The sequence below is a fragment of the Equus caballus genome, chromosome 22 (assembly GCF_041296265.1).
Source record: "Equus caballus isolate H_3958 breed thoroughbred chromosome 22, TB-T2T, whole genome shotgun sequence".
NCBI lineage: Eukaryota > Metazoa > Chordata > Mammalia > Perissodactyla > Equidae > Equus > Equus caballus.
The window spans coordinates 18,123,025-18,145,119 of NC_091705.1; the positions used below are offsets into that span (position 1 = coordinate 18,123,025).

At 41.9% G+C, this 22,095-nt stretch overlaps 2 protein-coding genes across 12 annotated transcripts in view; one reads left to right on the plus strand and one right to left on the minus strand.

Moving 5' to 3' along the window:
- Positions 1-1,855: 1,855 nt before the first annotated feature.
- TRMT6 (tRNA methyltransferase 6 non-catalytic subunit) lies at positions 1,856-15,459 on the minus strand. 3 transcript variants are annotated; one of them, XM_001494270.6, is made up of 11 exons: positions 15,111-15,459; positions 10,589-10,716; positions 8,808-8,917; positions 8,157-8,248; positions 7,944-8,027; positions 7,554-7,678; positions 6,427-6,785; positions 5,938-6,023; positions 5,202-5,304; positions 4,760-4,846; positions 1,856-3,385 (listed from the first exon to the last, which is right to left on the minus strand). In XM_001494270.6, exons 1-11 carry the CDS (start codon positions 15,236-15,238, stop codon positions 3,194-3,196), a joined length of 1,494 nt encoding a protein of 497 aa, XP_001494320.3. In that variant the 5' UTR covers positions 15,239-15,459; the 3' UTR covers positions 1,856-3,193. The 3 variants fall into 3 exon arrangements, with proteins under 3 accessions (XP_001494320.3, XP_070103540.1, XP_023481909.1); XM_070247439.1 differs by lacking the exon at positions 5,202-5,304; XM_023626141.2 differs by lacking the exons at positions 5,202-5,304; positions 5,938-6,023.
- The window catches only part of MCM8 (minichromosome maintenance 8 homologous recombination repair factor), a 59,504-nt gene continuing 52,861 nt past the window's right edge, over positions 15,453-22,095 (plus strand). For 3 of the 9 annotated variants that reach the window (XM_070247431.1, XM_023626145.2, XM_023626146.2), the window contains exons 1-6: positions 15,534-15,864; positions 17,462-17,542; positions 18,477-18,638; positions 18,902-18,985; positions 20,787-20,869; positions 21,283-21,432. In XM_070247431.1, coding sequence (XP_070103532.1) covers positions 18,482-18,638; positions 18,902-18,985; positions 20,787-20,869; positions 21,283-21,432 — 474 coding nt within the window. In that variant the 5' untranslated portion in view covers positions 15,534-15,864; positions 17,462-17,542; positions 18,477-18,481. Of the gene's footprint in view, positions 15,865-17,461; positions 17,543-18,476; positions 18,639-18,901; positions 18,986-20,786; positions 20,870-21,282; positions 21,433-22,095 lie in introns of all 9 variants that reach the window. The other 6 variants (XM_070247432.1, XM_014735034.3, XM_070247434.1 and 3 more) reach the window with 3 other exon arrangements.

A 22,095-nucleotide genomic window follows, 5' to 3' on the forward strand; every position in this document is an offset into this window, starting at 1 on the left:
GTTAAAAGACAAAAGTATTAAAAATAACCAAAATAATTTGTTCATGGATATGCAAATGTAAATTGTGACATCAAAAATATAAAATGTACAGGGAGTGTAAAAATGTAGACCTTTTGTATGTGGATATATATATGAAGGAAACAAAATCAGTATCTTGAATCAATATCTGCACCCCCACGTTCATTGCAGCATCATTCACAATAGCCAAGATATGGAAACAACCAAAGTGCCCATCAACAGATGGATGGATAAAGAAGATATGATATACAGATACACAATGGAATATTATTCATCCATGAGAAAGAATAAAATCCTACCATTTGTGACAACATGGATGGATCTTCAGGGCGTTAAATTAAGTGAAAAAAGACAAATACTGTATGATGTCACTTGCATGTGGAATCTAAAAGAAACATAAAAACACAGTGAAATGGTGGTTGCCAGGGGCTGCAGAAAATGGGGAGATATTCGTTAAAGTGTACAAACTTCAGCTATAAGATGAGTAAGTTCTGGGCATCTAATGTACAGCATGGTGACTATAGTTAACAATACTGTTATATACTTGAAAGTTGCTGAGAGTAAATCTTAAATGTTCTCAGAGCAGAGCCATGCCTGGTCTTTTTGGCACCATCCTTTCTATCAGACAATGCTCCACTGTAATTCATAGGGTTTTCATGGCCAGTTTTTTCACAAGTGGGTGGCCAGGTCCTTCTTCCTAGTCTTAGTCTGGAAGCCCCGCTGAAACCTGTCCACCACAGGTGACTGCTGGTATTTGAAATACTGATGGCATAGCTTGCAGCATCATAGCAACACTCAGTCACCACAGTATGACAACCAACAGACAGGTGAAATGAACCCCAGGCCACAGTGGTGAGAACACTGAATCTTAACTACTAGACCACCAAACAAAATGTTATATGTCAGTCATAATTCAGTAAAGCTGGAGGAGGGGGAATTTGCTTCATAAATCTTAGTCAACCTCTAAACTAAAAAATTCTTTAATTGGCACCACTGTATATTTCCAAGTACCCTAGTCCAATGGAGAAGTAAGATGAACATTACAAAATGATTTTTGTCTTTTTGATTAAACTGCTATTTCACATCACTCTTCTGGTGCCTGCAAGTCCAGAAGTCATAGAACTAGCCACTCATCTGCTGCAAGGGTGGATACCACTTTATGAATAAGACAAAAAACATCAAGTATTTAGCGGCACTCGTGATGCAGGTGTACACAAGGGACTGTTTCTCAAGGAGTGGTACCTGGGCCAGCAGCACCAGCCACGATCTCGAAACTTATCAGAAATGCACATTGCCCCACCCCAGACCTACCAAGTCAGAAACTCTGGGGTGAGGACCTAACAATCTGTATTTAATAAGCCCTGGAAGGGATGCCTTGGAGGTGCATATCCCTTTAGGGTGCACACTAAATTTTCAAACCACTGAATTAAGTCACCATCTTACTCAAAGATGAAGTTATATGAATGAGAAAAAAACAACACAGGTTAACTTCAGCTGCCTCTGGTGTGAGACGAGTCCACAAGCCAACTCCAGGGGCAGTTGCATGGGCACGTGGGACCATGGCAGTGCAAACCCCCGGACTGAGGAGAATGGAGTGGGACTTGGAAACCGGTTGAGTCCCAAGTAGCAGTGCTCTAACAGCGACCAGTGGAGAGCAGCCACTCCTGAATCCAGTCTGTGCACATACTGTGTTCTTCACCAAACCTGACCGGCTGTATGTGGCTGCTGTCTGCAAGGACATATTCAGTGATGTGCCAATCCGGGCATGTTTTCTCATATAGACTGAAAGCCAGTGAATGCGGCATCACAGCATCATTAATATAAGTCAGACAGATCATAGTAGGAAACACTTTTATTCTTTAAAAGCAATTATTTTATGAAAAAGGAATCAAAACTGTACTTGGTGATCACACTGGCCATTATCAGAATAGTACATGCTATTAGGAAAAAGCAATTTCTTTTTTTCTGAGATGCTCCTCACTGGATGATCCACATCTATTGCATAATGACGTGAACAATACACATGATGAGCATATTTCGTGAGCAAGACTCAGATTCTCAAATGGACAAGAGCGTTGGCTTACTCCAAACACTTTTCTTGGCTGCAGCAGATGACCAAATAGTTTGACTATATTTTTTCAGAGCTTAAAAAGGTTAATCACCTAATCATGCCAGAGCTCAACATTAATAATCAGCAAAAAAGGCACTTTAAAATACATTTGACAAGGAGTGACACTAATGCAATGAAAACTGGTCTAAGCCCTGCACTAAACTTTGTCATAGTTCATATAAGTAGTGCATTCTCTCTTTCTGTCTCCATGTGTATGTGTGTGTATACATATTTATATGTATGTGTATATACCAACATCCTTATACATATATGTGTGTATGTGTGCATGTGTGCGTGTGTATATATATATATATATATCTCCATAAGTCTCTGGGGAGTGAAAAAAACATTTCTGTTTCCTTTAATTGAATAGTACACAAAAATTCTAGTCACTTTATTTGGAACAAAGAATGAGGGGACTGGCAAATTAACGTAAAAACAGTACCCTACTACACTTTTCTGTCAACAAAAAAGCAATAAAATAAATACGCAAAACTTTCCTAGGTTGTCAACTACTAAAATAATAAAATCTAGCATTTTTAAAAATTTTATTCCATTGTAGGGAACAGGGTGGACATTTTTGGTGCTGTAAATCTCACACACTCACACATCCATATTGCTTAGGCTGAAGAGAGCAGAATGAACAGAGGAAATTTCTTCCACAGACTCCGTCCTTTCAGTACTCACCGAGTTTTAGCTATGCTGTTATTCTGCTTAGCTTAACATACAACAAAGTCTTGTATAAACATATTTTTAGGATGTCTAAATTCTCAAGATACTTGCACAGAATACTAAAAGTACTTAAGAGGATTTTTGTAAAATAAACAGAATTGGCCATATACCAGTCCGCTGCTTACCCCAGGCTTGGGTATTTTGGCTCACGGTTTTGACAGACCAAACCCACATGTATCAGAGTTGGACAAAAAGCTAATTTGTCTTCCCCAGGAACAGGTGTATAGACACATTCTTATTCTTAGGGTATAAAAAAACAATTAGTAATGGCATTTAAAGTTAATTACTAACTGTATAATGCCTGAGAACAAAAACAAAGCAATTTTTGAAAGGTTAAGAGTCAGACTCTGGGCATTTCCGTTTTTTAGCTGCTGGCTCTTCAGTCTTGTGTAATTCTAAAGTGCTGGCATTGGATTTGAGGCTGAGGTCTGCTCTAAGGTTGTCCATAGCAACGGTGAAGCCTGAGAGAAGGTACCCCCCACCTCCGCTCATCAGTAGTTTGGGATGACTTCGATCTGGCAAAACCTAATCAAGACAGAAAGACAGACATTCATGTTTTCCTAAGCAGATAAAGCACATACTAACAATACACATGCCAGAATCAGAATTTAAATGACAAAGATTCTCTCGAAGATTTAACGGAATCAATTCCTAAGGAGCCCCTTCCTTCACAAGATAGTGCATATGAAAGCGTAGAAATTGGTTTAAGTGATTTTAGTGGATATAAAAGTGTAGAAATTGGCTTAAGTGATTCTCTTTGGAAAATAAAATGAAGCCATTTCTCTTAAACCTGAAGGAAGTTTCTAGTGGCGAATGGGCAAATGGTTTGTATACTACCCTGGGCTTGTGTGTAGCTTTCTTCCTTTTGGCTCTAGGAAGCTTCATGGCCAACAGTGGAGCTTGGGCCCATGGAGATGCAGCTACTGGACAGACATCCAGAGCCTCCCTTCCCTAATACCCTGTTAACTCTGACAAGCCTTCTTCTCTCCCACTACCATGGCTAAATAAGATGACTGCCATGAAGGGCAGGGTCGCCCAAGGCTATAGGGTGTCCGGGATTAAGTAAGATGTGCAAGCAGCAGGGCAGGGGTTGTGGCAGCCATGGAGATGCTCTCTCACATCTCTCTTCCAGAGGGAAGTGATTATGCAGAGTTCAAGCTGCAGAAAGCCTCTGGCTGCTGCTCCTTTGGAATCTGCTGTAGCATTCACACCCAGGGAGGCCATGGGTTGCTCCAAGTCCACAGCTGAGTGTGGGTACCAGAACTGGACTATTTCTGGCCAACGCAGGGCTCCTTTAATGGCAATCTTTGCTCAGGGGTTCCCCATCATCCTGGCTGAGACTTTTTCAGAGCAGCCCTGCAGGTTTTTCCTCCCCTACCCTCCTTCCTCCTTTCACAGGCATCAGACCTGCATCACAGTCTGATGGCTCTCCCTGTCTAATCCTGCTCCCTCTTCCCTGTATCTTTCAAAGGCATTTCTCCTGATAAACCCCTTACACTTCTAATTCCATCTTGGCATATGACTTCTAGAGGTCCTGAACTGACACACAACCCATGTAAATCCTGAAACTTGCTGTGAAACATCCCAGCACAGAGGAAGGGATGTTTCTTGTTGGCCTGGGGATTTTGCTATTATCAGTTATTCCCTCCACAGTGATCTCGAGGCTTTGGGGCAACACAAACCACAACTGTTTGCAATTTAAAAGTCCCTGGACTGGAGTTACAGAGTAATAGACTTGGACATGAAAGGAGAAAAAAGGTTCAGGAGAGGTCAGGGCACTTTCTCTGAGTTCTCTTTCATCTCTGCAGACAGAAACAGGGATATCTCCATTTAACAACTTCCGGCACTACTGTAAAGTCCCAGGAAAACAGCTCCTGGGACTGGCTGTGGAACACGTACCTGGTAATTTCTGAGCCAGGTTTCAGACAGCCTGAGGTTGATGACCCCTCCTCTTTCCCGCAGTTTCGTGTAGCATTCCAACAGGGGCTAAAGGCATAAACAGAGTGCTGTTAAGAATTACTTTGAGGGGCCGGCTTGGTCGTGTAGTGGTTAAGTTCACATGCTCTGCATCGGCGGCCCAGGGTTTGCAGGTTTGGATCCTGGGCACGGACCTCACATTGCTCATCAAGCCATGCTGTGGCGGCATCCCACATAAAATAGAGGAAGACTGGCACAGATGTTAGCTTAACGACAATCTTCCTCAAGCAAAAAGAGGAAGATTGGCAACAGATGTTAGCTCAGGGCCAATCTTCCTCACAAAAAAACGAATTACTTTGAGTGCCCAAATTTGAGAGTCAACATTCAGGTGCAAGAATTCCTGTTCATTCCATTTCAGTATTACCTCTTTATACTGACAGTAGGCCACAAATGGCCTTGAAGGGGCCACGAAGTCCAGCAAAGACAGCAGCAATGGAGTGGGATGGAAACGACTAGCTACAATTAAACTGCAAGGAAAACGTTAGACAAATTATTTCTCTACACCCCCAAAGTGGAGCATAAGTTTTAAAATGCATTTAAAATTACCATATTTACTTGCATGACTCACACAAGGAAAAGCTTAAAACACAACATTCTAGGAATTCCAAACAATAAAATGACAAGCTATTAACTTTCTAGGAAACACAAGCTGGAATATAAGGTCTCATGTTGCTTTGGCAACTCTAAGCATTTAATGACATTCTTGATTTTAAAAAAAGCACCTGGAAACAAATCCAACGTCATAATACTGGCTTTGCAGATATCTGAATCTACTCTCCTTTTAGGTTCTCCTTAGCCCTTGCCATTAGCCAGTACAACATCAGTTTGAATATGCCACCACCTGCACCTAATGGGACTACACAGCCCCATCTGATGCACCATCATTGGAGAAATTTCAGATTTCTTCTAAAACTCTGAAACTAACATGACCAATTTCCCACCTCCGCCAAATGCAGGCTCCTTTCTTTAAAAACCCAAGACAGAATCATCATCTCTGCTCCCACAGTCACCAAAGCAGACAAGCAGATAGAGAATGCTAATCTGTTTGAAGCAGAGCCCACAAGCACCAAGATGTCTCTTGCATTCTTTCATCAACGCACCCATCTGCGTTTCTTTCACTCAGCAGAGCAGCAGCCTCTAACTGTCTTTTCCTTTGCTCTTCTTGTCTCTTCTGCTTCTCCTGAATCTTCAAGAAGAAAAATAAGAAACCAACGTACTGAGGTCATTCAGTCAGGTTTATGGAAACGCTGGTCTGTCAAAACATTTCAACAGTATTTATCAACTTGGACTAAAGCAACAAAAGGAAGTCAGTCACTTAAAAGGAAGTTGAAAACACACAAGAAAGCCCACATGTTAAAAAACATCATTAAGCTACCTATACAATGCTTCTGTATCCTACAGCTCCACCCCTAAGATTAAATCACTCACATGGATACACCCACGCGCACTCTCTTTCTCCATCTGTTTTGATATTTATCATCTTGGGAGCTGATGCTCCAAAGCCAAACCAAATCTCAGAGCTTACATGAAGTTAACTGAAGACCTGAGGGGACTATTATGAGAGTAGTGGGGACTCGTAAAATTCTTACATAATCCTTTCTGCTTCCTCTCTCTTTAGGCTCCTTATATTCTAGATCTTGAGAGACAATCTCCATTGTTTCTTGTTCTTCTGGGGGACTGCTCTCTGAGGCCTCTGCCATGCTGTCCTCATTCTCTTGTTCTGAAGCCTGTTTTTCCTCCAGCGTGCCATTACTTTCTTCAACCGAAGCACTGTCTTTTGGCTCTGAAGATAACATCTCGGCAGAAAATGTTCCATTTAGGAGACTGTCCACTTTGTTGAGGGGGAATTCATAGAGACCACTGAGGAAAGATTCGGGAAATCCAAAACATGCTGTTGCTGCCCGAACAGGTCCACCTCCAGGGTACAGCTGAATAATGGAGCCAAAACCTGAGCAGATAAAAGAAACAAACATCTCTCCATGGAGGCGATGCTAGACTATGCAAACCCTCAGGGTCCTCTACAGTAAGGAGGCTCAAGGTCTCCCTACTTTACTTTGTTCAGAGGCTGAAGGATGATGCAGCTCCTTTAGGGGTCCGTTTGGAGTCTAAGAATATTCCTAATGGAGGTAATATAATTCCAAGAGATAAACAGGAAGCCTTAAAGAAGCTTACCCTCACTTGACACTACAGTAAAACCCTGTGATTGTGCAAATGTGAATGTCACATGATTGGAGATTGGTTCTCAGCTCCCCCTAAGTCCAATCCTCAAACAGGGCCGTTAAAAGTTCTTGTCTTCTATGGGGTCAGAGAAAGTTCAGGCAAATCAGGCTGTGCCGTATTCTTCCAGGATAGAACACATCCCTAGTATTCTTCCCACCCAATCCCCTCAATCCAGGCCAATAAAATGAACACCAGCTATCCAAGAGTTTACTGAAATTACTGTCCTGGAGGTCCTAGCCAGCCACAGGCTTCAGAACCACCCCCAATGATACTGAGGCTGGAAAGGACAACTGCCATCTGGGGGTGCCAACATAGCACAGGCTGGGAGATGTGGACTGTGCAGGAAGGTGCCAGAGACTGGAGCTGTGCAGGCCCACCCAATCACTTCATTAAGCTTGTAGTGACTCCACCTTGCTTGCCATGAGTTTGAATTTTTCAGACCCCTCTACTCAAATCATGGTGGGGTTTTAATGAACTTGAAAATGTTAAATCTTACCTCCCATTCGTTCCATCATGGCACCCAGCACCAAGCCTGCGCATGTTTCCATTACAATCATTTTATTGCCAGCACGGATATTTCCCAACGTCAACATCTGGGCCAGTGTATCATATCTCATGTGGCTAAGGAAAAAAGAATGATTCCTTCACTCTTAGCTAAGCAAAGCCCGCTATTTTAATAATCATTTTTCAAGTTTTGTTTGCTTTATAAAAATTATGTTGATAAGATTATTGATTGCTTTGGAAGCAACAGTAAAAAGGACTTACAATTTATGAGGTAGGAGGATACTTTATGCAGGTGAGCAAGTTTTTCATTTTACTTAAAATCATGATTTTCTTAAAGATATATTTTCCCCCAATTATACTTTTGAAAGGAAACAAAGCGTACTTAATTTTTCCAGGTTCTCTGGCATAATACATAACTGAAAGAATGCGGGTGGATGGCTTCACAACAGTAATGATGGCTTCATATCTGGGGGAAGAAAAAAGAGAACACCAATTTTAAAAAACTGGCTTAAAAATATTTTATTTTTAATAACATATTTTATAAAGTTATAAAAAGATATAATGTTTTCATCCTTTTCAAACAAAAACTACTTACTTCTTTTTCTTCTTTTTTATATATTTATCTTGAGCAAATTCTGTCTTGTCTCGGAATGTTGTACTATTTTCAATTAACTGCTGAACTATTTCCTATAAGAAAAGGAGCAAGCAGATTTCCTGAAACTTTATTTTCACAGAACAGATAACTTCAAAGGTTTCTTACCCCAGAATGTATCCAAAGGTTTGATTCTCCAGTTCCTTTTCCACAGAAGTCAAAATGGATGAACTTTGCTTTTTTTTTTCTCCCTTACCCTGTCTAGAAATTGTATTAAAATATAAGTACTTTATAACTCCATTTAAACCGAGGAAAAAGAACAGAGATACACAATAAAAGGGAGAAGAGAGGTAGAGGAAACTGTCATTCCTGAAGAGACTGGCTGAAAACATTACTGAAAATGAACAAAGTTAAGCTCTGATATGCACTGTTATGAAATTCTCTTTTGCTAACAATATCAGTAACATCATTCACTTACATTCCTGCATGTAAGAAATGAAATCTTTCATATATGAATTGCATGTATATTTCAAGCTATTTCTAACAGGAATATACAGTATTTTTATATTTTACCGTAGGTAAAGTCTGCTTTAAAAACCAAGCAATTTCCTAAATACCAAACAGAAACAAAACACAACATCCTTTGAATATTACCTCTCCTTTAATGCCCTTGTCCTTTAAAGCTTTTATGTCATCTTGAGTAAGTTTCTGAGATTTCCCATCATCAATTATATTTCGATTATCAGTGCCCGCTTCTTTGGTCTCTAAGGAAGGAAATTGCTTTATGACATTTACGATCTGAAATTATTTAAAAATCTTTCTTTCTCCAAGTTCACATCCACATCCAGCCCATCAGTCACTCAAATTTGGCCTTCCAGTTCCACGGCCCCCACCCCAGTCCACTATCCTTTCTTGCCAGGACTACTCCAAGTCTGTAACTCATCTTCCTGCTCCCACTCCTGCCCCCTTACAATCCACCTCAGCACCACGGTTATCTTTTTTGTTTTTCCTTTTTCTCCCCAAAGCCCCCCGGTACATAGTTGTGTATTTTCAGTTGTGGGTCCTTCTAGTTGTGGCATGTGGGACACGGCCTCAGCATGGCCTGACCAGCAGTGCCATGTCCACGCCCAGGATCCGAACTGGTGAAACCCTGGGCCGCTGAAGCGGAGAGCACGAACTTAACCACTTGGCCACGGGGCCGGCCCCCCTCCACAGTTATCTTTTTAAAGTGCTAAGTGGCTCATCTATTCTGATGCACAAAACCACACAGTGGCAACTAGAATACATTCCAAAGACGACTTGCAAGGGTGCATATGATCTGCCCCGTCTACCTTTTCTGGCCTCATTTCTTGATGCCTGTCCCCCAGCCACATTACCCTTTTTTCTGTTCCTTAAACGCACTAAGCATTGTCTCACTGAGGGCTCTGGCTCTTGCTCCCTTGGCCTGAAATGCTCTTATGACAGACCTCTGAGTGGCTGCATCCTTTCCATCACTCAAGGCTGAGCTCATCATCTCAGCCAAATTTCCCAATCAGCCTGCAGGACACCTCCCTGCTCTGTCATCTTCATAGCACGCGTCACCATCTGAAATTTTGATTTTTGCTTGTCTACTTGATTATTTTTGGTGTTCCCCACTGCTAAGTAAGTTTTATGAGATGGTCTATCTCATCAACTGCTATAATCACAGTGCCTAATCATTCCTGGAATATATTTTTTGCTTAATAAAAACATGGACATTAATTTAAAAGTATTTAATTACCTGGTTTGAAGCAGAACTTTAACAGTATTTTAATTATTTAATTTTAATAATTATTTAAGCATTTTTATTAATAAAATATTTTAACAAGTATTTAATTTTAATTAACAATACCAGTTAAAATTATGAGGACTTTATCACAGGCGAGGCACTGTTAAGAATTTCCTATGTGTCATATGACTGAACACTCACTATAGCCTAGGCATTAAACGTGTTTATGGCCCCATTTTACACACGAGGATATAAGACTCAGAGAAACTAAAAAGTTGCCCAAGGTTACAAGGCAAGCAATGAAGCTGGAACTTAACCCTAGTCAATTAAATTCAAAGCCAGACCCTTTAACCTCCACCCTATACGCTAATCACCTCGCAGCCATTACTTAGCTTCTGGGCACTGAAATGGTTCTCCACCTGCTCTTACACTGAAGCGGCAAACACTCGTGGTATTAAATGCCTGGCCCAAGGTCAGAGTGCCAGTTAACCACGGGCTGGAACCAGAATCCAGGTATCTCAAAGCCAAAGGCAGACCGTGCTTCATTCCAGCAAGCTACAGTTCTTAGATTATGAGTTTAGATTTCTGTGGGGACTGCCTAGGCTAGCACTTTAGGATTAACTGAGGTGGACAGGTTTCTGACTAGCCAGCTCAAGAGCATCTATTTCATACACCCCAACTAGTGCACCTGAAGTAGGCTCTTCCTTCTTCTTCTTAGGCTGAAGACTTCCTCCATTGGTCACTTCAAATGTGGTTCCATAACTATGGCCAATGACGTTATCCAGATAGAACCACTGTTTTTCAAAAGTTACTTTTCTGGGGAAGAAAATACAATCAATTAGTTGAATCTCATTTGCATTCAGAATAGAAAAGATATGTTTGATCTAGTTTATTTCAAAACTGGTCTTCACAAACGATGATCAGCAGCATTATCTCTGAACACAAACTGACAAATGGACTAGAGAGAATGGGGTTGGGGCACAGACACAAATTAATAAAGCCACAAAATCACTGATTTTGGAACAAGAAACAAGGACAGAAGACATTCCTCTTCTGAGGCACTGGTTTGACTCCATTTTGCACTATTGGACGGGATGTCCAAACTTACAGGCTCTGAGGATTTCTGAATAGTATAAAGGGTCATCAAGACTGGCAGGCCACTGGACACACACTGTGATGCCCCTTGCAACTTACACAAGAAAATCTCAAACTGAACAATCATTGAGATGGTAGGGACTTAACAAATTTAACTGGCCATTTTCTTTGAAAATTATCTAGTAAAAGCAAATTGTATTTACAAATAAACATAACTGACAGTCTACACATTTGGAAAGGGTGCCTAACACTGACAATTCTCTGTATTGAGGATCAGGCAATTTTAGCCTTTCTCTTACCCAGATTTTTCTCTTATTACAATTTAAAAGAGAAACCCCACAAAAGCAAATGCTTTCCTTTCAAAAGAAGGCAACTGGGCCAGCCCCAGTGGCCTAGTGGTTAAGTTCAGCACACTCTGCTTTGGCAGCCTGGGTTTGGTTCCCAGGAGCAGACCTATATCACTTGCTTCTGAGGGGTCATGCTGTGGCAGGGGCTCACATACAAAAAAGAGGAATACTAGCAACAGATGCCAGCTCAGGGTGAATCTTCCTCCAGCAAAAAAAAAAAAAAAGAAGGAAACTAACAACTGCTGAGTGTGGACCAGGGCTGGGCAGTATGTGCCAGCTGTGTTCATACTTTTTTTTTTCTTTTTTCTTTTTGGTGAGGAAGATTGGCCCAGAGCTAACATCTGTTGCCAATCTTCCTCTTCTTGCTTGAGGAAGATTGTTGCTCAGCTAACATTTGTGTCAATCTTCCTCCACTTTGTATGTGGGATGCCATCACAGCATGGCTTGATGAGTGGTGTGTAGGTCCATGCCTTGGATCCAAACCTGCAAACCCCTGGCCACTGAAGTGAAGTGCATGAACTCAACCATTATGACGCTGGGCTATACTCTCATACTTTTTGATTTAATTCTCACAGTAGTCCTGGGACATAGCTTTTTCTAGAAGAGCAATCTGAGACTCAGGGAAAAGGATCTTGTCCAAGATTCACAGTTAGAAAGTGGGAGCTGGGATTCAAATCCAGGTCTGCCTGACCCCAAAGCCTGGTTCTTTCCACTGTACTACCGTCTGCCCCAGCAAAGACCAAAGATCTCAGGAAGCCCTGCCTAGCTTCAGGACATGGCCCACATCCACAGAACTCTGAATCCTGGAAGACAGGTACTGGTTAATTCTGTTTGTGCCCCACCCTACATCTTCTCTTCCTTTCTCTGTGCCCCAGGAGGCTGACCATGACAGAATGCATAGACCCCATCACAGGTTTCCTTGCCGAAGGCTTCCCACCACTGCTAGACCCTGGGTGCATCAGCATTCCCTCTTGGTTCTGTAAACCTCGTCACACCTTTGTAGGTGGTGTGTGTCACATCTTAATTAGATCTTCTCACTCAAACCAACTGAGGGAATTCTTGTGAGATCCTAAGTGATCCAGGTAGGGTCAATTCTTAGTCTCTGCTGGGTCCCCAGTTACTAACACATAACAGAACATAACAGATACTCAAAACATTTGCTGACATAACCCCCTCAGAGAAGCTGAAACTCAGTTCAGCCCAGACATGCACCCTGCACCCTCATCCTTTGAACACCCCAGTGCTACTGAAATGCTGGGTCTGACCTGGGTCAGGTTTACCCCTTTGGCAGCCAGTCTGATATACAAAGAAGGGTGTGTCACTCAAAGTGAGTGGCCCGACAGGTCACTGACTAGTCAGGAAAGTGGGGCCCAGTCAGAGGGATGTGGAGGCATGTTTTCGCTGGGAAGGTGAGATTTGCAGAGTTTCCTTCTCAGAGAGCCAGGACTGCTTCTGCCCAACCAGATGAGTGCAGCCTCAAGAGAAGACTGAAGGCAGAGTCTGGCCTGGGATGCAGTGGAGCTCAGAGAGCCATTTTCAAAATAAAAGGGAAACTAATGCTGTGGCTTCTGCCAAAAAAAGTGATGAAAAGTGTTTCCAGATAAATGTCTAAAGAGTTTTTTAGAAATAAAGATGTTGCTCTCTATCTCCTTGGCAATGGAAAAGCTCTTGTCTAAAAAAGCACATTTGGGGCCGGCCCAATGGTGCAGTGGTTAAGTTCAGCATTCTCTGCTTCAGCAGTCCCAGTTTGTGGTTTTGGATCCCAGGCATGGACCTACACTACTCGTCAGCCATGCTACGGCAGCAACGCACATATAAAGTGGAGGAAGATTAGCACAGATGTTAGCTCAGGACTAATCTTCCTCAGCAAAAAAAATAAATAAAAGAGCACATTATTAAAAAGCACACTCAAACGGGGCTGGCCCCGTGGCCGAGTGGTTAAGTTCGCGCGCTCCGCTGCAGGCGGCCCAGTGTTTCGTTGGTTTGAATCCTGGCGCGGACATGGCACTGCTCATCAGACCACGCTGAGGCAGCGTCCCACATGCCACAACTGGAAGAACCCACAACGAAGAATACACAACTATGTACCGGGGGGCTTTGGGGAGAAAATGGAAAAAATAAAATCTTTAAAAAAAAAAAAAAAAAAAAAAGCACACTCAAACTACCGTATTTTAAAATTAAGCAACTTAAAAGGACAGTATGAGAAAGAAAAACCAAAGTTTCACCTGCTCAGTCATTGTACAGCTGTATAACTTTGGGCTCATTTATCAAACTTATAACCTAAGGATTCTGCTGCACTGTTATACTTCAATTAAAAAGTTTAAATAATTAGTACTAGCACTTTCCAAAAGTTATGTAGTTGGGAGCAGGCACACACTTCTAATCAGAAATTCTGAAAAGAAAAAAAGTACTGGGTTCAAAAATACAACGTACAGCAGGGATGAGGGATAGTTATAAGATTTCTCTAATTTCAACTACCAAAATGAAATATTATATCAACGGGGAATTTAAAAATGCTTAAGAGCTGGTGCAGATATTTCATCTCTGGACTAAAGAAATCCCTCTCCCCCTATATTTTTTTTCCTGCACTGAATTGGTGCTTGTGCAAATACACTTGGTTATCACCAGCTTGGCGCCTTACGGACTGTTACTTGACTATTTTCTAATGACATCTGTTTCACTTTAAATATCAGTCAACAGTTTGATTCACATAGGAGTAAAAGAATTCATCTGAAGTGAGCACTTATCAGAAATCGCAAGTCTCACAATATGTAACCTTATGATCCACAGAAAGCTGTTCTCCTGACACTGCATTCAACCTACTTCCTTGTCAAAAGTACTATAATAACCCAACTCAAAGTTTGGTTGTACTTCTCAGATAATTAACCAAAACATCCCAATACATTTTAAGCTATTGGAATTTAACAGCCTCAGCCCCCTGCCTCCGTCCCCCAGCCAGAAAGCTATCAAAATTCCCACTTCCCTAGTACTAAGACAGTGTGATTACTAATCAGCAGGTTCACAAGTCAAACGTAATTTCAAGTTCTGACATCTTGAGCAAACTGCTTTTGGGTAGTTTAACTTTCCCAGACCTTGCATCTTTTGGTGTAAAAGGAGGGAACCCTAGAGTGATCCCACATTCTATGAAAAGTTGCTTCCTAACGTTATTCTGTGTAGACAGGTATTCCTGGTTGGGTAGAGAGAAGAGCCTGGAAGGCCAGACAAGGTTGGAGAAGTGTCATTTTTGTGGGATTGATGCTGGCTGAGGGCTAAGGGAAGAAAAAGGGTCTATGGTAAAAAGGGGGCAGGGGCAGACTCTGAGAGGCAAGGATGAGATCAGAGGATGAAGGATGGGTTCTGTGAGAAAACAGGAGACAAAAATCTCAAGAACCTAGGAGAAGAACCCAAGGACAGATGGTGGGGTGGGCCTGCAGGGGAGTATCCGGGCCCCACGAGGGTCAGGAATGGGAAAGGGACTCTGTGGAAAGACCGAGAGGGATGCTGAAGGCAGACAGCTAGGTATGAGACCAGGGAAAAGGGGCACTGTAAGAAGCAGGAGGAGTAGGGGAGACCTCGAGGCCCGAGGATGGGATCCTGGGGAAAAGGCCTCTGTGGGAAGACCTGAGAGGAGATAACCAGAGAAGAAGTGGGGAATCCAGAGAGCCAAGAACGGGACCCTGGTGGCAGCAGGTCTGTGGGAAGACCTGGAGGGAGGGCGTCTCTGGAAGATGGGGGCGAGGGATCCCTAAGGCCAGCGACATGACTTACTTTCTCCGCTGAACTTGCACGGCTTTGAACACATCTTCCCGTTTTAGCACCACGTAGTCGCCGTCGCGGATGCGGTGGTCCCCAGGATGCGGTGGTTGTGGGCCCGGTTGCTCCCCTGAGTCCTCCATGAAGCTCAACCGGTCTCCTTGCTCCGCAGCGTTTCTCCAGTCCCCAGCGGCCCTCCCCCCTCGTCCTCCACTGTCGCAGCTGCCAGTCTCAGCTGCCAGCCTCACCTCCCCCAAACCGAAGGGCCGCAGATCCCCGCGACCGGCACCGCCCCCACGTGCTACGCGCTGCTTCCGCTTTCCGGTCGGAACCTCTGGAGGGGCTTCCGGGAGCTTCAAGGCTTCCGTCTGGCTGAACTCCTTGATTGGCTGGGCTCCGTCCCGCCCCTCACGTCTTGCCGCTCCTTGGACGGAAGTTGCGTCACAGGAGCGCCAAAAAAGAACTTGGAAGGAGACTGGATTTCGGCTGGAGGCGCTAGATGGCTTCCCGTGAACCTTCGCAGCGTTGGTGGGGAAACTGAGGTCCCCCAACCGCTCCGATAGAGGAGACTCGGCCTCGCGCGGGGACGTCAGGAGAGCTGTAGCTAAAGAGAGTGGCGGGACTTGGGCAGGGGTTAGCTGAGGGGCTCAGACCTCGGAGTCTCTCTGCCCGCCGGGACGAAGGGAGAGCCGGCCGGGCGCATCTGCTCCTACGGAGGAGCCGGCCCAGCGGTGAACTAGGAGAGCTTTGGGCCCGCCGTCCTTTACAAGTAAGAACTTAGTGTGAGGAGACGTAAATGAAGTAGGCTGTTTAACGAAGTACGGCAGGCGGACGCGTGGCTCCTTTACTCATTTTCCAGTCCTGCCTCTTGCATTTGTGTTGGAATTTTTACTGGTTATTCTTCCCATATTATCACGTTAGAAAAAGATAGGGCATGTAGCGTTGTCGAAGGGGCACTTTAGTTTAGGAGTGTGAAGACGGAGTTTTGAGTTCAATACTGTCACCAAACAACTTTGATGTTGATCAGTTCGCTTAGTTTCTTTGGGCTTCAGTTTCTTAACGTATGATATGGTCTAGATGATTATCAACGTCCTGTCGTGCCCTAACATCTGAACTTTAGTTATTAACTTATTTATTAACTAAATCCCTTTAAATAAAGATTCGGATATGCCCTCTTGTAGTGAATTGCGCTACGGTGTGCGGATATATTCCTATTTGTTTTTATCCTTAGGACATGAGCTATTTTCTTAAATAGACTTAATTTTTTAGAAGTTTTAGGTTTACGGAAAGTACAGAGAGTTCCCATATATCACCTCTTCACTCTCCTCACCTCCAGTTCCCCCTATTATTAGCATCCTGTATTCGTGTGATATATTTGTTGCAATTGATGGATCAAAATTAATACATTGTTAATAACTAAAGTCCATAGTTTACATTAGGGTTCACTCTGTGTTGTACAGTTCCCTGTATTTACACAATGCATAGTGTCGTGTATCAGTATCAAAGAGAATGGTTTCACTGCCCTAAAAATGCCCTGTGCTCCACTTATATGAATTATTTTAAAACCCCCTTTTTTTCTTTTTTGAGGAAGATTAGCCCTGAGCTAACTGCTGCCAATCCTCCTCTTTTTGCTGAGGAAAACTGGCCCTCAGCTAACATCCATGCCCGTCTTCCTCTCCTTTATACATGGGGTGCCTACCACAGCATGGCTTTTGCCAAGTGGTGCCATGTCTGCACCCGGGATCAGAACCAGCAAACTCTGGGCCACCGAAGCGGAACGTGCACACTTAACTGCTGTGCCACCAGGCCGGCCCCCCAAACCCATTTTTAAAGGTCACATATTTCAATTTATTGCTCCTTAACCAGGAACTATCTTTATGGCATTGAGTTTAATAAAAATGAGTATCTTGGGGCTGGCCCGTGGCTGAGTGGTTAAGTTGGTGTGCTCTGCTTTGGTGGCCCAGGTTCTCCGGCTGGAATCCTGGTCGTGGACATGGCACTGCTCATCAAGCCATGCTGAGGTGGCGTCCCACATGCCACAGCTAGGAGGACCCACAACTAAAAATACACAACTATGTATCTGGGGGCTTTGAGAGAAAAAGGAAAAATAAAATCTTAAAAAAAAAAATGAGTGTCTTGATAGGTACGAAATTAAAAAAAACGTGAAGAGCTAATTAACAAAGATTATATTAACATGGATATACTTTCAAAAAAACTTTACTGCATTTCAACAGATTTGTCTGGAAACTGAAAATAATCCATCTAATCAGTATTCACCTAGAAATGATCTTTCTTCCCTTGTCTTTTTAAGACAGTTGTTGTAAATCTACTGGAAAATTAACTTCTTTCTCATTTTGGCCCTACAGAGAAAGAAAGAAGAGCTGAAACAGATGTGTACCCTGTCCCATTCCTGTGTTTCCCCAAAACGGTCCACCTTAGATGCCTATGTGAGAATTTCCATGTATCTCTGATAAAAGTGGGTGTGACACTGCAGGATTGACTGTATATAAAGAGCTATGATGATTTATTCCTGGTGTCTCACGGGTCAGGATTATGTTCAGCCGGTGCTGCCCTAAGATAAGTCTCAAAACGTTGCCAGCAAGTTATCGTAGAAGTAATTACTTGTCTTATTTTCAATTTCTATGGTGGAAGTTCCTTGAAAATAAGTACTGTACCTTTTCTTATTTTTTATCCCATGAGCATCCAGTGTACTTGGTTAAACATCTGTGGAATGCGTTAAAAAGAGATGGGGATTAGAAGAGTAACTGCAAATTGGAAGAGTAAAGGAAGCTTATACCACGTACAGCGTTGCATGCCTGTTTGCTAGTCTCACACTAGAATATATTAATTTTTGCTATTTTCTCTGGTAATACACGTCACCCCTTATCCAAGGGAGATATGTTCCAAGACCCCCAGTGGGTGCCTGAAACCATGAATAGTACCAAACTCTACATATACTATGTTTTTTCCTATACATACCTATGAGAAAGTTTAATTTATAAATTAGGGACAGTAAAAGATTAACAACGATAGCTAATAATAAAATAGAACAGTTACAACAATATCCAGTAATAAAAGTTAGGTGAATGTGGTCCCTCTCTCTCTCGAAATATCTTATTATACTGTACTCATCTTCTTGTGATGATGTGAGATGATGAAGTGCCTACATGATGAGATGAAGTGAGGTGGATGATGTAGGCCTTGTGAGGTAGCATTAGGCTACTGTTGACCTGCCGATGATATGTCGGAAGGAGGACCATCTGCTTCTGGACCGAGGTTGACTGTGGGTAACCGAAACCGCGGTTAAGGGGGGACTACGTTTTTAGGAATACTTTTTCCCTTATAGTTTTGATGAAGACTTTTCTAATCTCTATCTTTTAGAAGACATGAGTGGAGAGTATAGAGGCAGAGGATTTGGACGAGGACGATTTCAAAGCTGGAAAAGAGGAAGAGGTGGTGGGAGCTTCTCAGGAAAATGGAGAGAAAGAGAACACAGAACTGACCTGAGTAAAGCCACAGGAAAACATACTTCTGGTAGGAAAGGTCAAGGATTGTTCAGGTTTTTTTCCTTCATGAAAGAATCTATCATGCCTATCAAACATAGCAGTTTACCTCATACTTCAGCCTATCTTTTATTTTATGTTACTCCTTAAGGTAGTGTTTGAATGTTAATATCCAAAATTCACACTAAAACTTGTAATTTAGATATTGTTAGTATCATGTCAGGTTCTCATTGTTGAAAGGAGAAGCAAATTGGAAAAAAATTTGCTCTGTTTCTACAAACCTAGTATTCTGGTTTTTTTCAGAACAAACTTCACAGTCTTTGCTACTACAATCAACATTGGATCAGTTCATACCATATAGAGGCTGGAAGCTTTATTTCTCTGAAGGTAGAGTTAAAAGTGCAAAAAGTGCCATAAATTGTATTTCCTTAACTTGTCTTTGGATTCTGTATCTCGTGCTACTATAATTCATTTAGTTTACTGAAGTATACTCCCTTCTTTAGTCTTAGTTCATCTAAACAATTAAATTGTGTGTATCTTTCAAGAGCATTCTTTTTAGGTTTTGTATCAGTTAGGAAAACAGAAACCAAACTAGGTATTTCAAAAAGGGAATTTAATATAGGGAATTTGATGTACAGATGGAAGACCGAAAGAGCTAAATGGGAACATTTATGGTAGATGATAGTAACTTCGGGCACAGCAAACTACTTTTATGACTGAGGGAAGAAAAGTTAAGACATTCTGAGGTTACCAGAGCCTAGGAATTCAAAGGAGGGCCCACAGCCTAGCTGCTGCTTTGACTTCTAAAGGGCACCCTACGGTGCTGTGCTTGGACCTCTGAAGGGTGCCCTTGAGAGCTCTGCTGAGACCTCTGAGGCAGATTAAGCTGGTTGCTGCTGGTAACTCTGGTAGGAGGGTGGCACGGTTGGTGCTTAGAGCTGGAGGCCAGGACTGTTATCCTCTGCAGCTGGAGAGATACTAAAATGCATTGAAAACAATAAATTCCTTTCTTTTTTCTGCCACCTTCCATTCTCTAAGTGCTTCCAATTGGTAGAGCCTCAAGGGAGTCTGGGAAATCCAGTGTGCAGATCTTGACCATAGGATCATAGAGCAGAGAATAGAAGGGTGGGCCTGGAACTGAGAGACAATAACCAGCACAGCTTTGTGTAGGAAACAGTTAAGGAATCTCCCTTTTATAATCAGGAACACAGCTAACATCATACATCTGTTTATATAGGTTCGGAGACTTGTTTTTTCTGTGCTCTTATAGTATCTATATGCTTGTTACGTCTTTTATGAGATATGGGACATATCTATATATCTGTATTTTTTTCCCCACTAGACTGTGCACTGCTTGAGGGCAAAGATCTTGCCCCATATCACACACTCAGTATGCATTTTGTAAATGAATAAAGTGCTTTACAAATATTTTCTATATTGAGAGTCTGGTTTTTTTTTCTGATATATAGACAGATATGTTTCATAGGTGACGTGTCTTTTGTTGCTTTAGAATGCATTAGCCACCAGCAACCACAATATTTCCCTAGCAGTTAGCTCAGAACACTAGAAGTGAGCTTTGGACTGGTCCTAAAAATGCAGTTCAGGAGGTGCCTTAGCTACTTCGTTGTACTTCCCAACTACTTCATTGTACTGTTTCTCTGTGGGAGAGCAATTCAAACATGTAGAACTTTCGAGTGTAAAAGATAGCTTTACAATTTAAAGACCAGACTCAAGTGTTGGGCTGTCTTTCCCTGGATCTTAGAAAGGGATTTGACAAGTGGCAATTTGGACTAAGAATTTACTGCAGTTGCAAAGACTGTCTTCAGCTCTGTTTCAGAGTAAGAATTTAGTTTGTGTCTAGCTTTGGCTTTATTATAATTTTTGTTTTAAGCTTATCATGTAAGCTGTTTGAACTAATAGGTCCTATTAGGTGTCAGAGGTGCAGTACAGAGATTTCCAGATATTGATGCTTTTAGAGACACTTCCTGTCTGTATTTCAGATTATGCAGACCTAAATTTGTTTTAGAATCTTAAGTACACATTTTATACCAATTCTTAGCTGAATGAAATTAGAATGCAAAGCATTGGAAAAAGTCACCTATCATATATATAGTGTTTCTTCTGTCTTATGAAAAATATGCTTGTACATGTGTGATTATTAGTGCTAATGTCATGTTTGTTGCACTAGTTTACAGTGATAGCTCTCCTTTTATTGAGAAGATTCAAGCGTTTGAAAAGTTTTTCGCAAGACATATTGATTTGTATGATAAGGTAAGATTCCCGTACAAGAAAGCTACTTGTCCACCTTTGTATGTTGCCTTATTGAACGATGTATTTGAGGTGCTAGTGATTGTGATCATAGACACTGGAGCCAGACTGCCTTGGTCCAGATCCCAGCTCTGCCCTTAGCTGCAGGGTGAACTTTGGTGAATTACATACCTTCTTTGTGCCTCAGTTTTCTCATCTATCAGTTGGCAATAATAGTATTAACCTACCACAAAGGGTTGTTAAGAGGCATAAATTAGTTAATATATTTTAAATATTAGAACTGTGGTTGGCACAAAACTTAGATTACTTATTATCACCACATAAACATGCTTTCTCAAAGTGTGTAACTGAATGCTCAGTTGTGATAGTTGACTCTGAAAAAGCAATCATTGTTTTCACGCCTTAATATTTTACAGGATGAAATCGAAAGAAAGGGAAGTATTTTGGTGGATTTTAAAGAACTGGCAAAAGACGACGAAATGGCTAAATTGATACCAAATATAGCAAATGAATTAAGGGATACACCTGAGAAAACCTTGGCTTGCATGGGTCTGGCAATACATCAGGTAAATATTTATTTTGTGCAGACTTTTGTCAAAATTTTCAAGGAAGATTTCACAGTAACAGTACAGTCTCTAAAAGATACTTAGTTTTTACCAAAAATTGTTGACTAGAACTGAAAGGTTGCAATCCTGTCCTAAAAGATACTGTTCATTCTACATACAACAGCTTACCTAAATATAACATTTATTTCTAATTTATTTGAATTAGTTTAGTCTTGTGAAAGATTGTGCAGAAATTAAACCTTGTTTTCACGGAGTTATACAATCTCATAGGAGAGATAAGACAGACTCATGAAGTTATCAGTTATGAACTTGGAATAGAAAGATCAACCTCAGATCTAAGTTCTGTGGCATGAGGCAAGTCACTTAATCTCTGTGAATGTTCCCATATATAAATTGAAAATAACAGTATGTATTGTGCCTGCCTGAGTTTTTCTCAGGGTCAGATGACATGTCATATGTGAAAGCATTTTCTAGGCTGGCAAACAGATATGCTTCAAGGTAAAGAGTAGTAAATCTCAGGACAGGCACAGATAAGGTGGTAGGTATGTTCAGTAATGAAGATAAGACCCTCAGCTGTTGGGGAGGAGTGGGGAAAGCTCACAGGGAGACTTGGTAGAGGTGGAGTTTACAGTGGGTCTTAAAAAGGGGCACTGAGGATTGGAC

Excerpts from the sequence above, each read along its gene's own strand:
- TRMT6 (XM_001494270.6), bottom strand. The coding sequence starts at position 15,238 with ATGGAGGACTCAGGGGAGCAACCGGGCCCACAACCACCGCATCCTGGG. Across the intron at positions 7,679-7,943 it reads AGAGAACCTGGAAAAATTAA|CCACATGAGATATGATACAC; the intron begins GTACGCTTTGTT and ends TTTTTTCCTTAG. Across the intron at positions 6,024-6,426 it reads GAGGAAGCAGAAAGGATTAT|ATTCAGGAGAAGCAGAAGAG; the intron begins GTAAGAATTTTA and ends TTCTTCTTGAAG.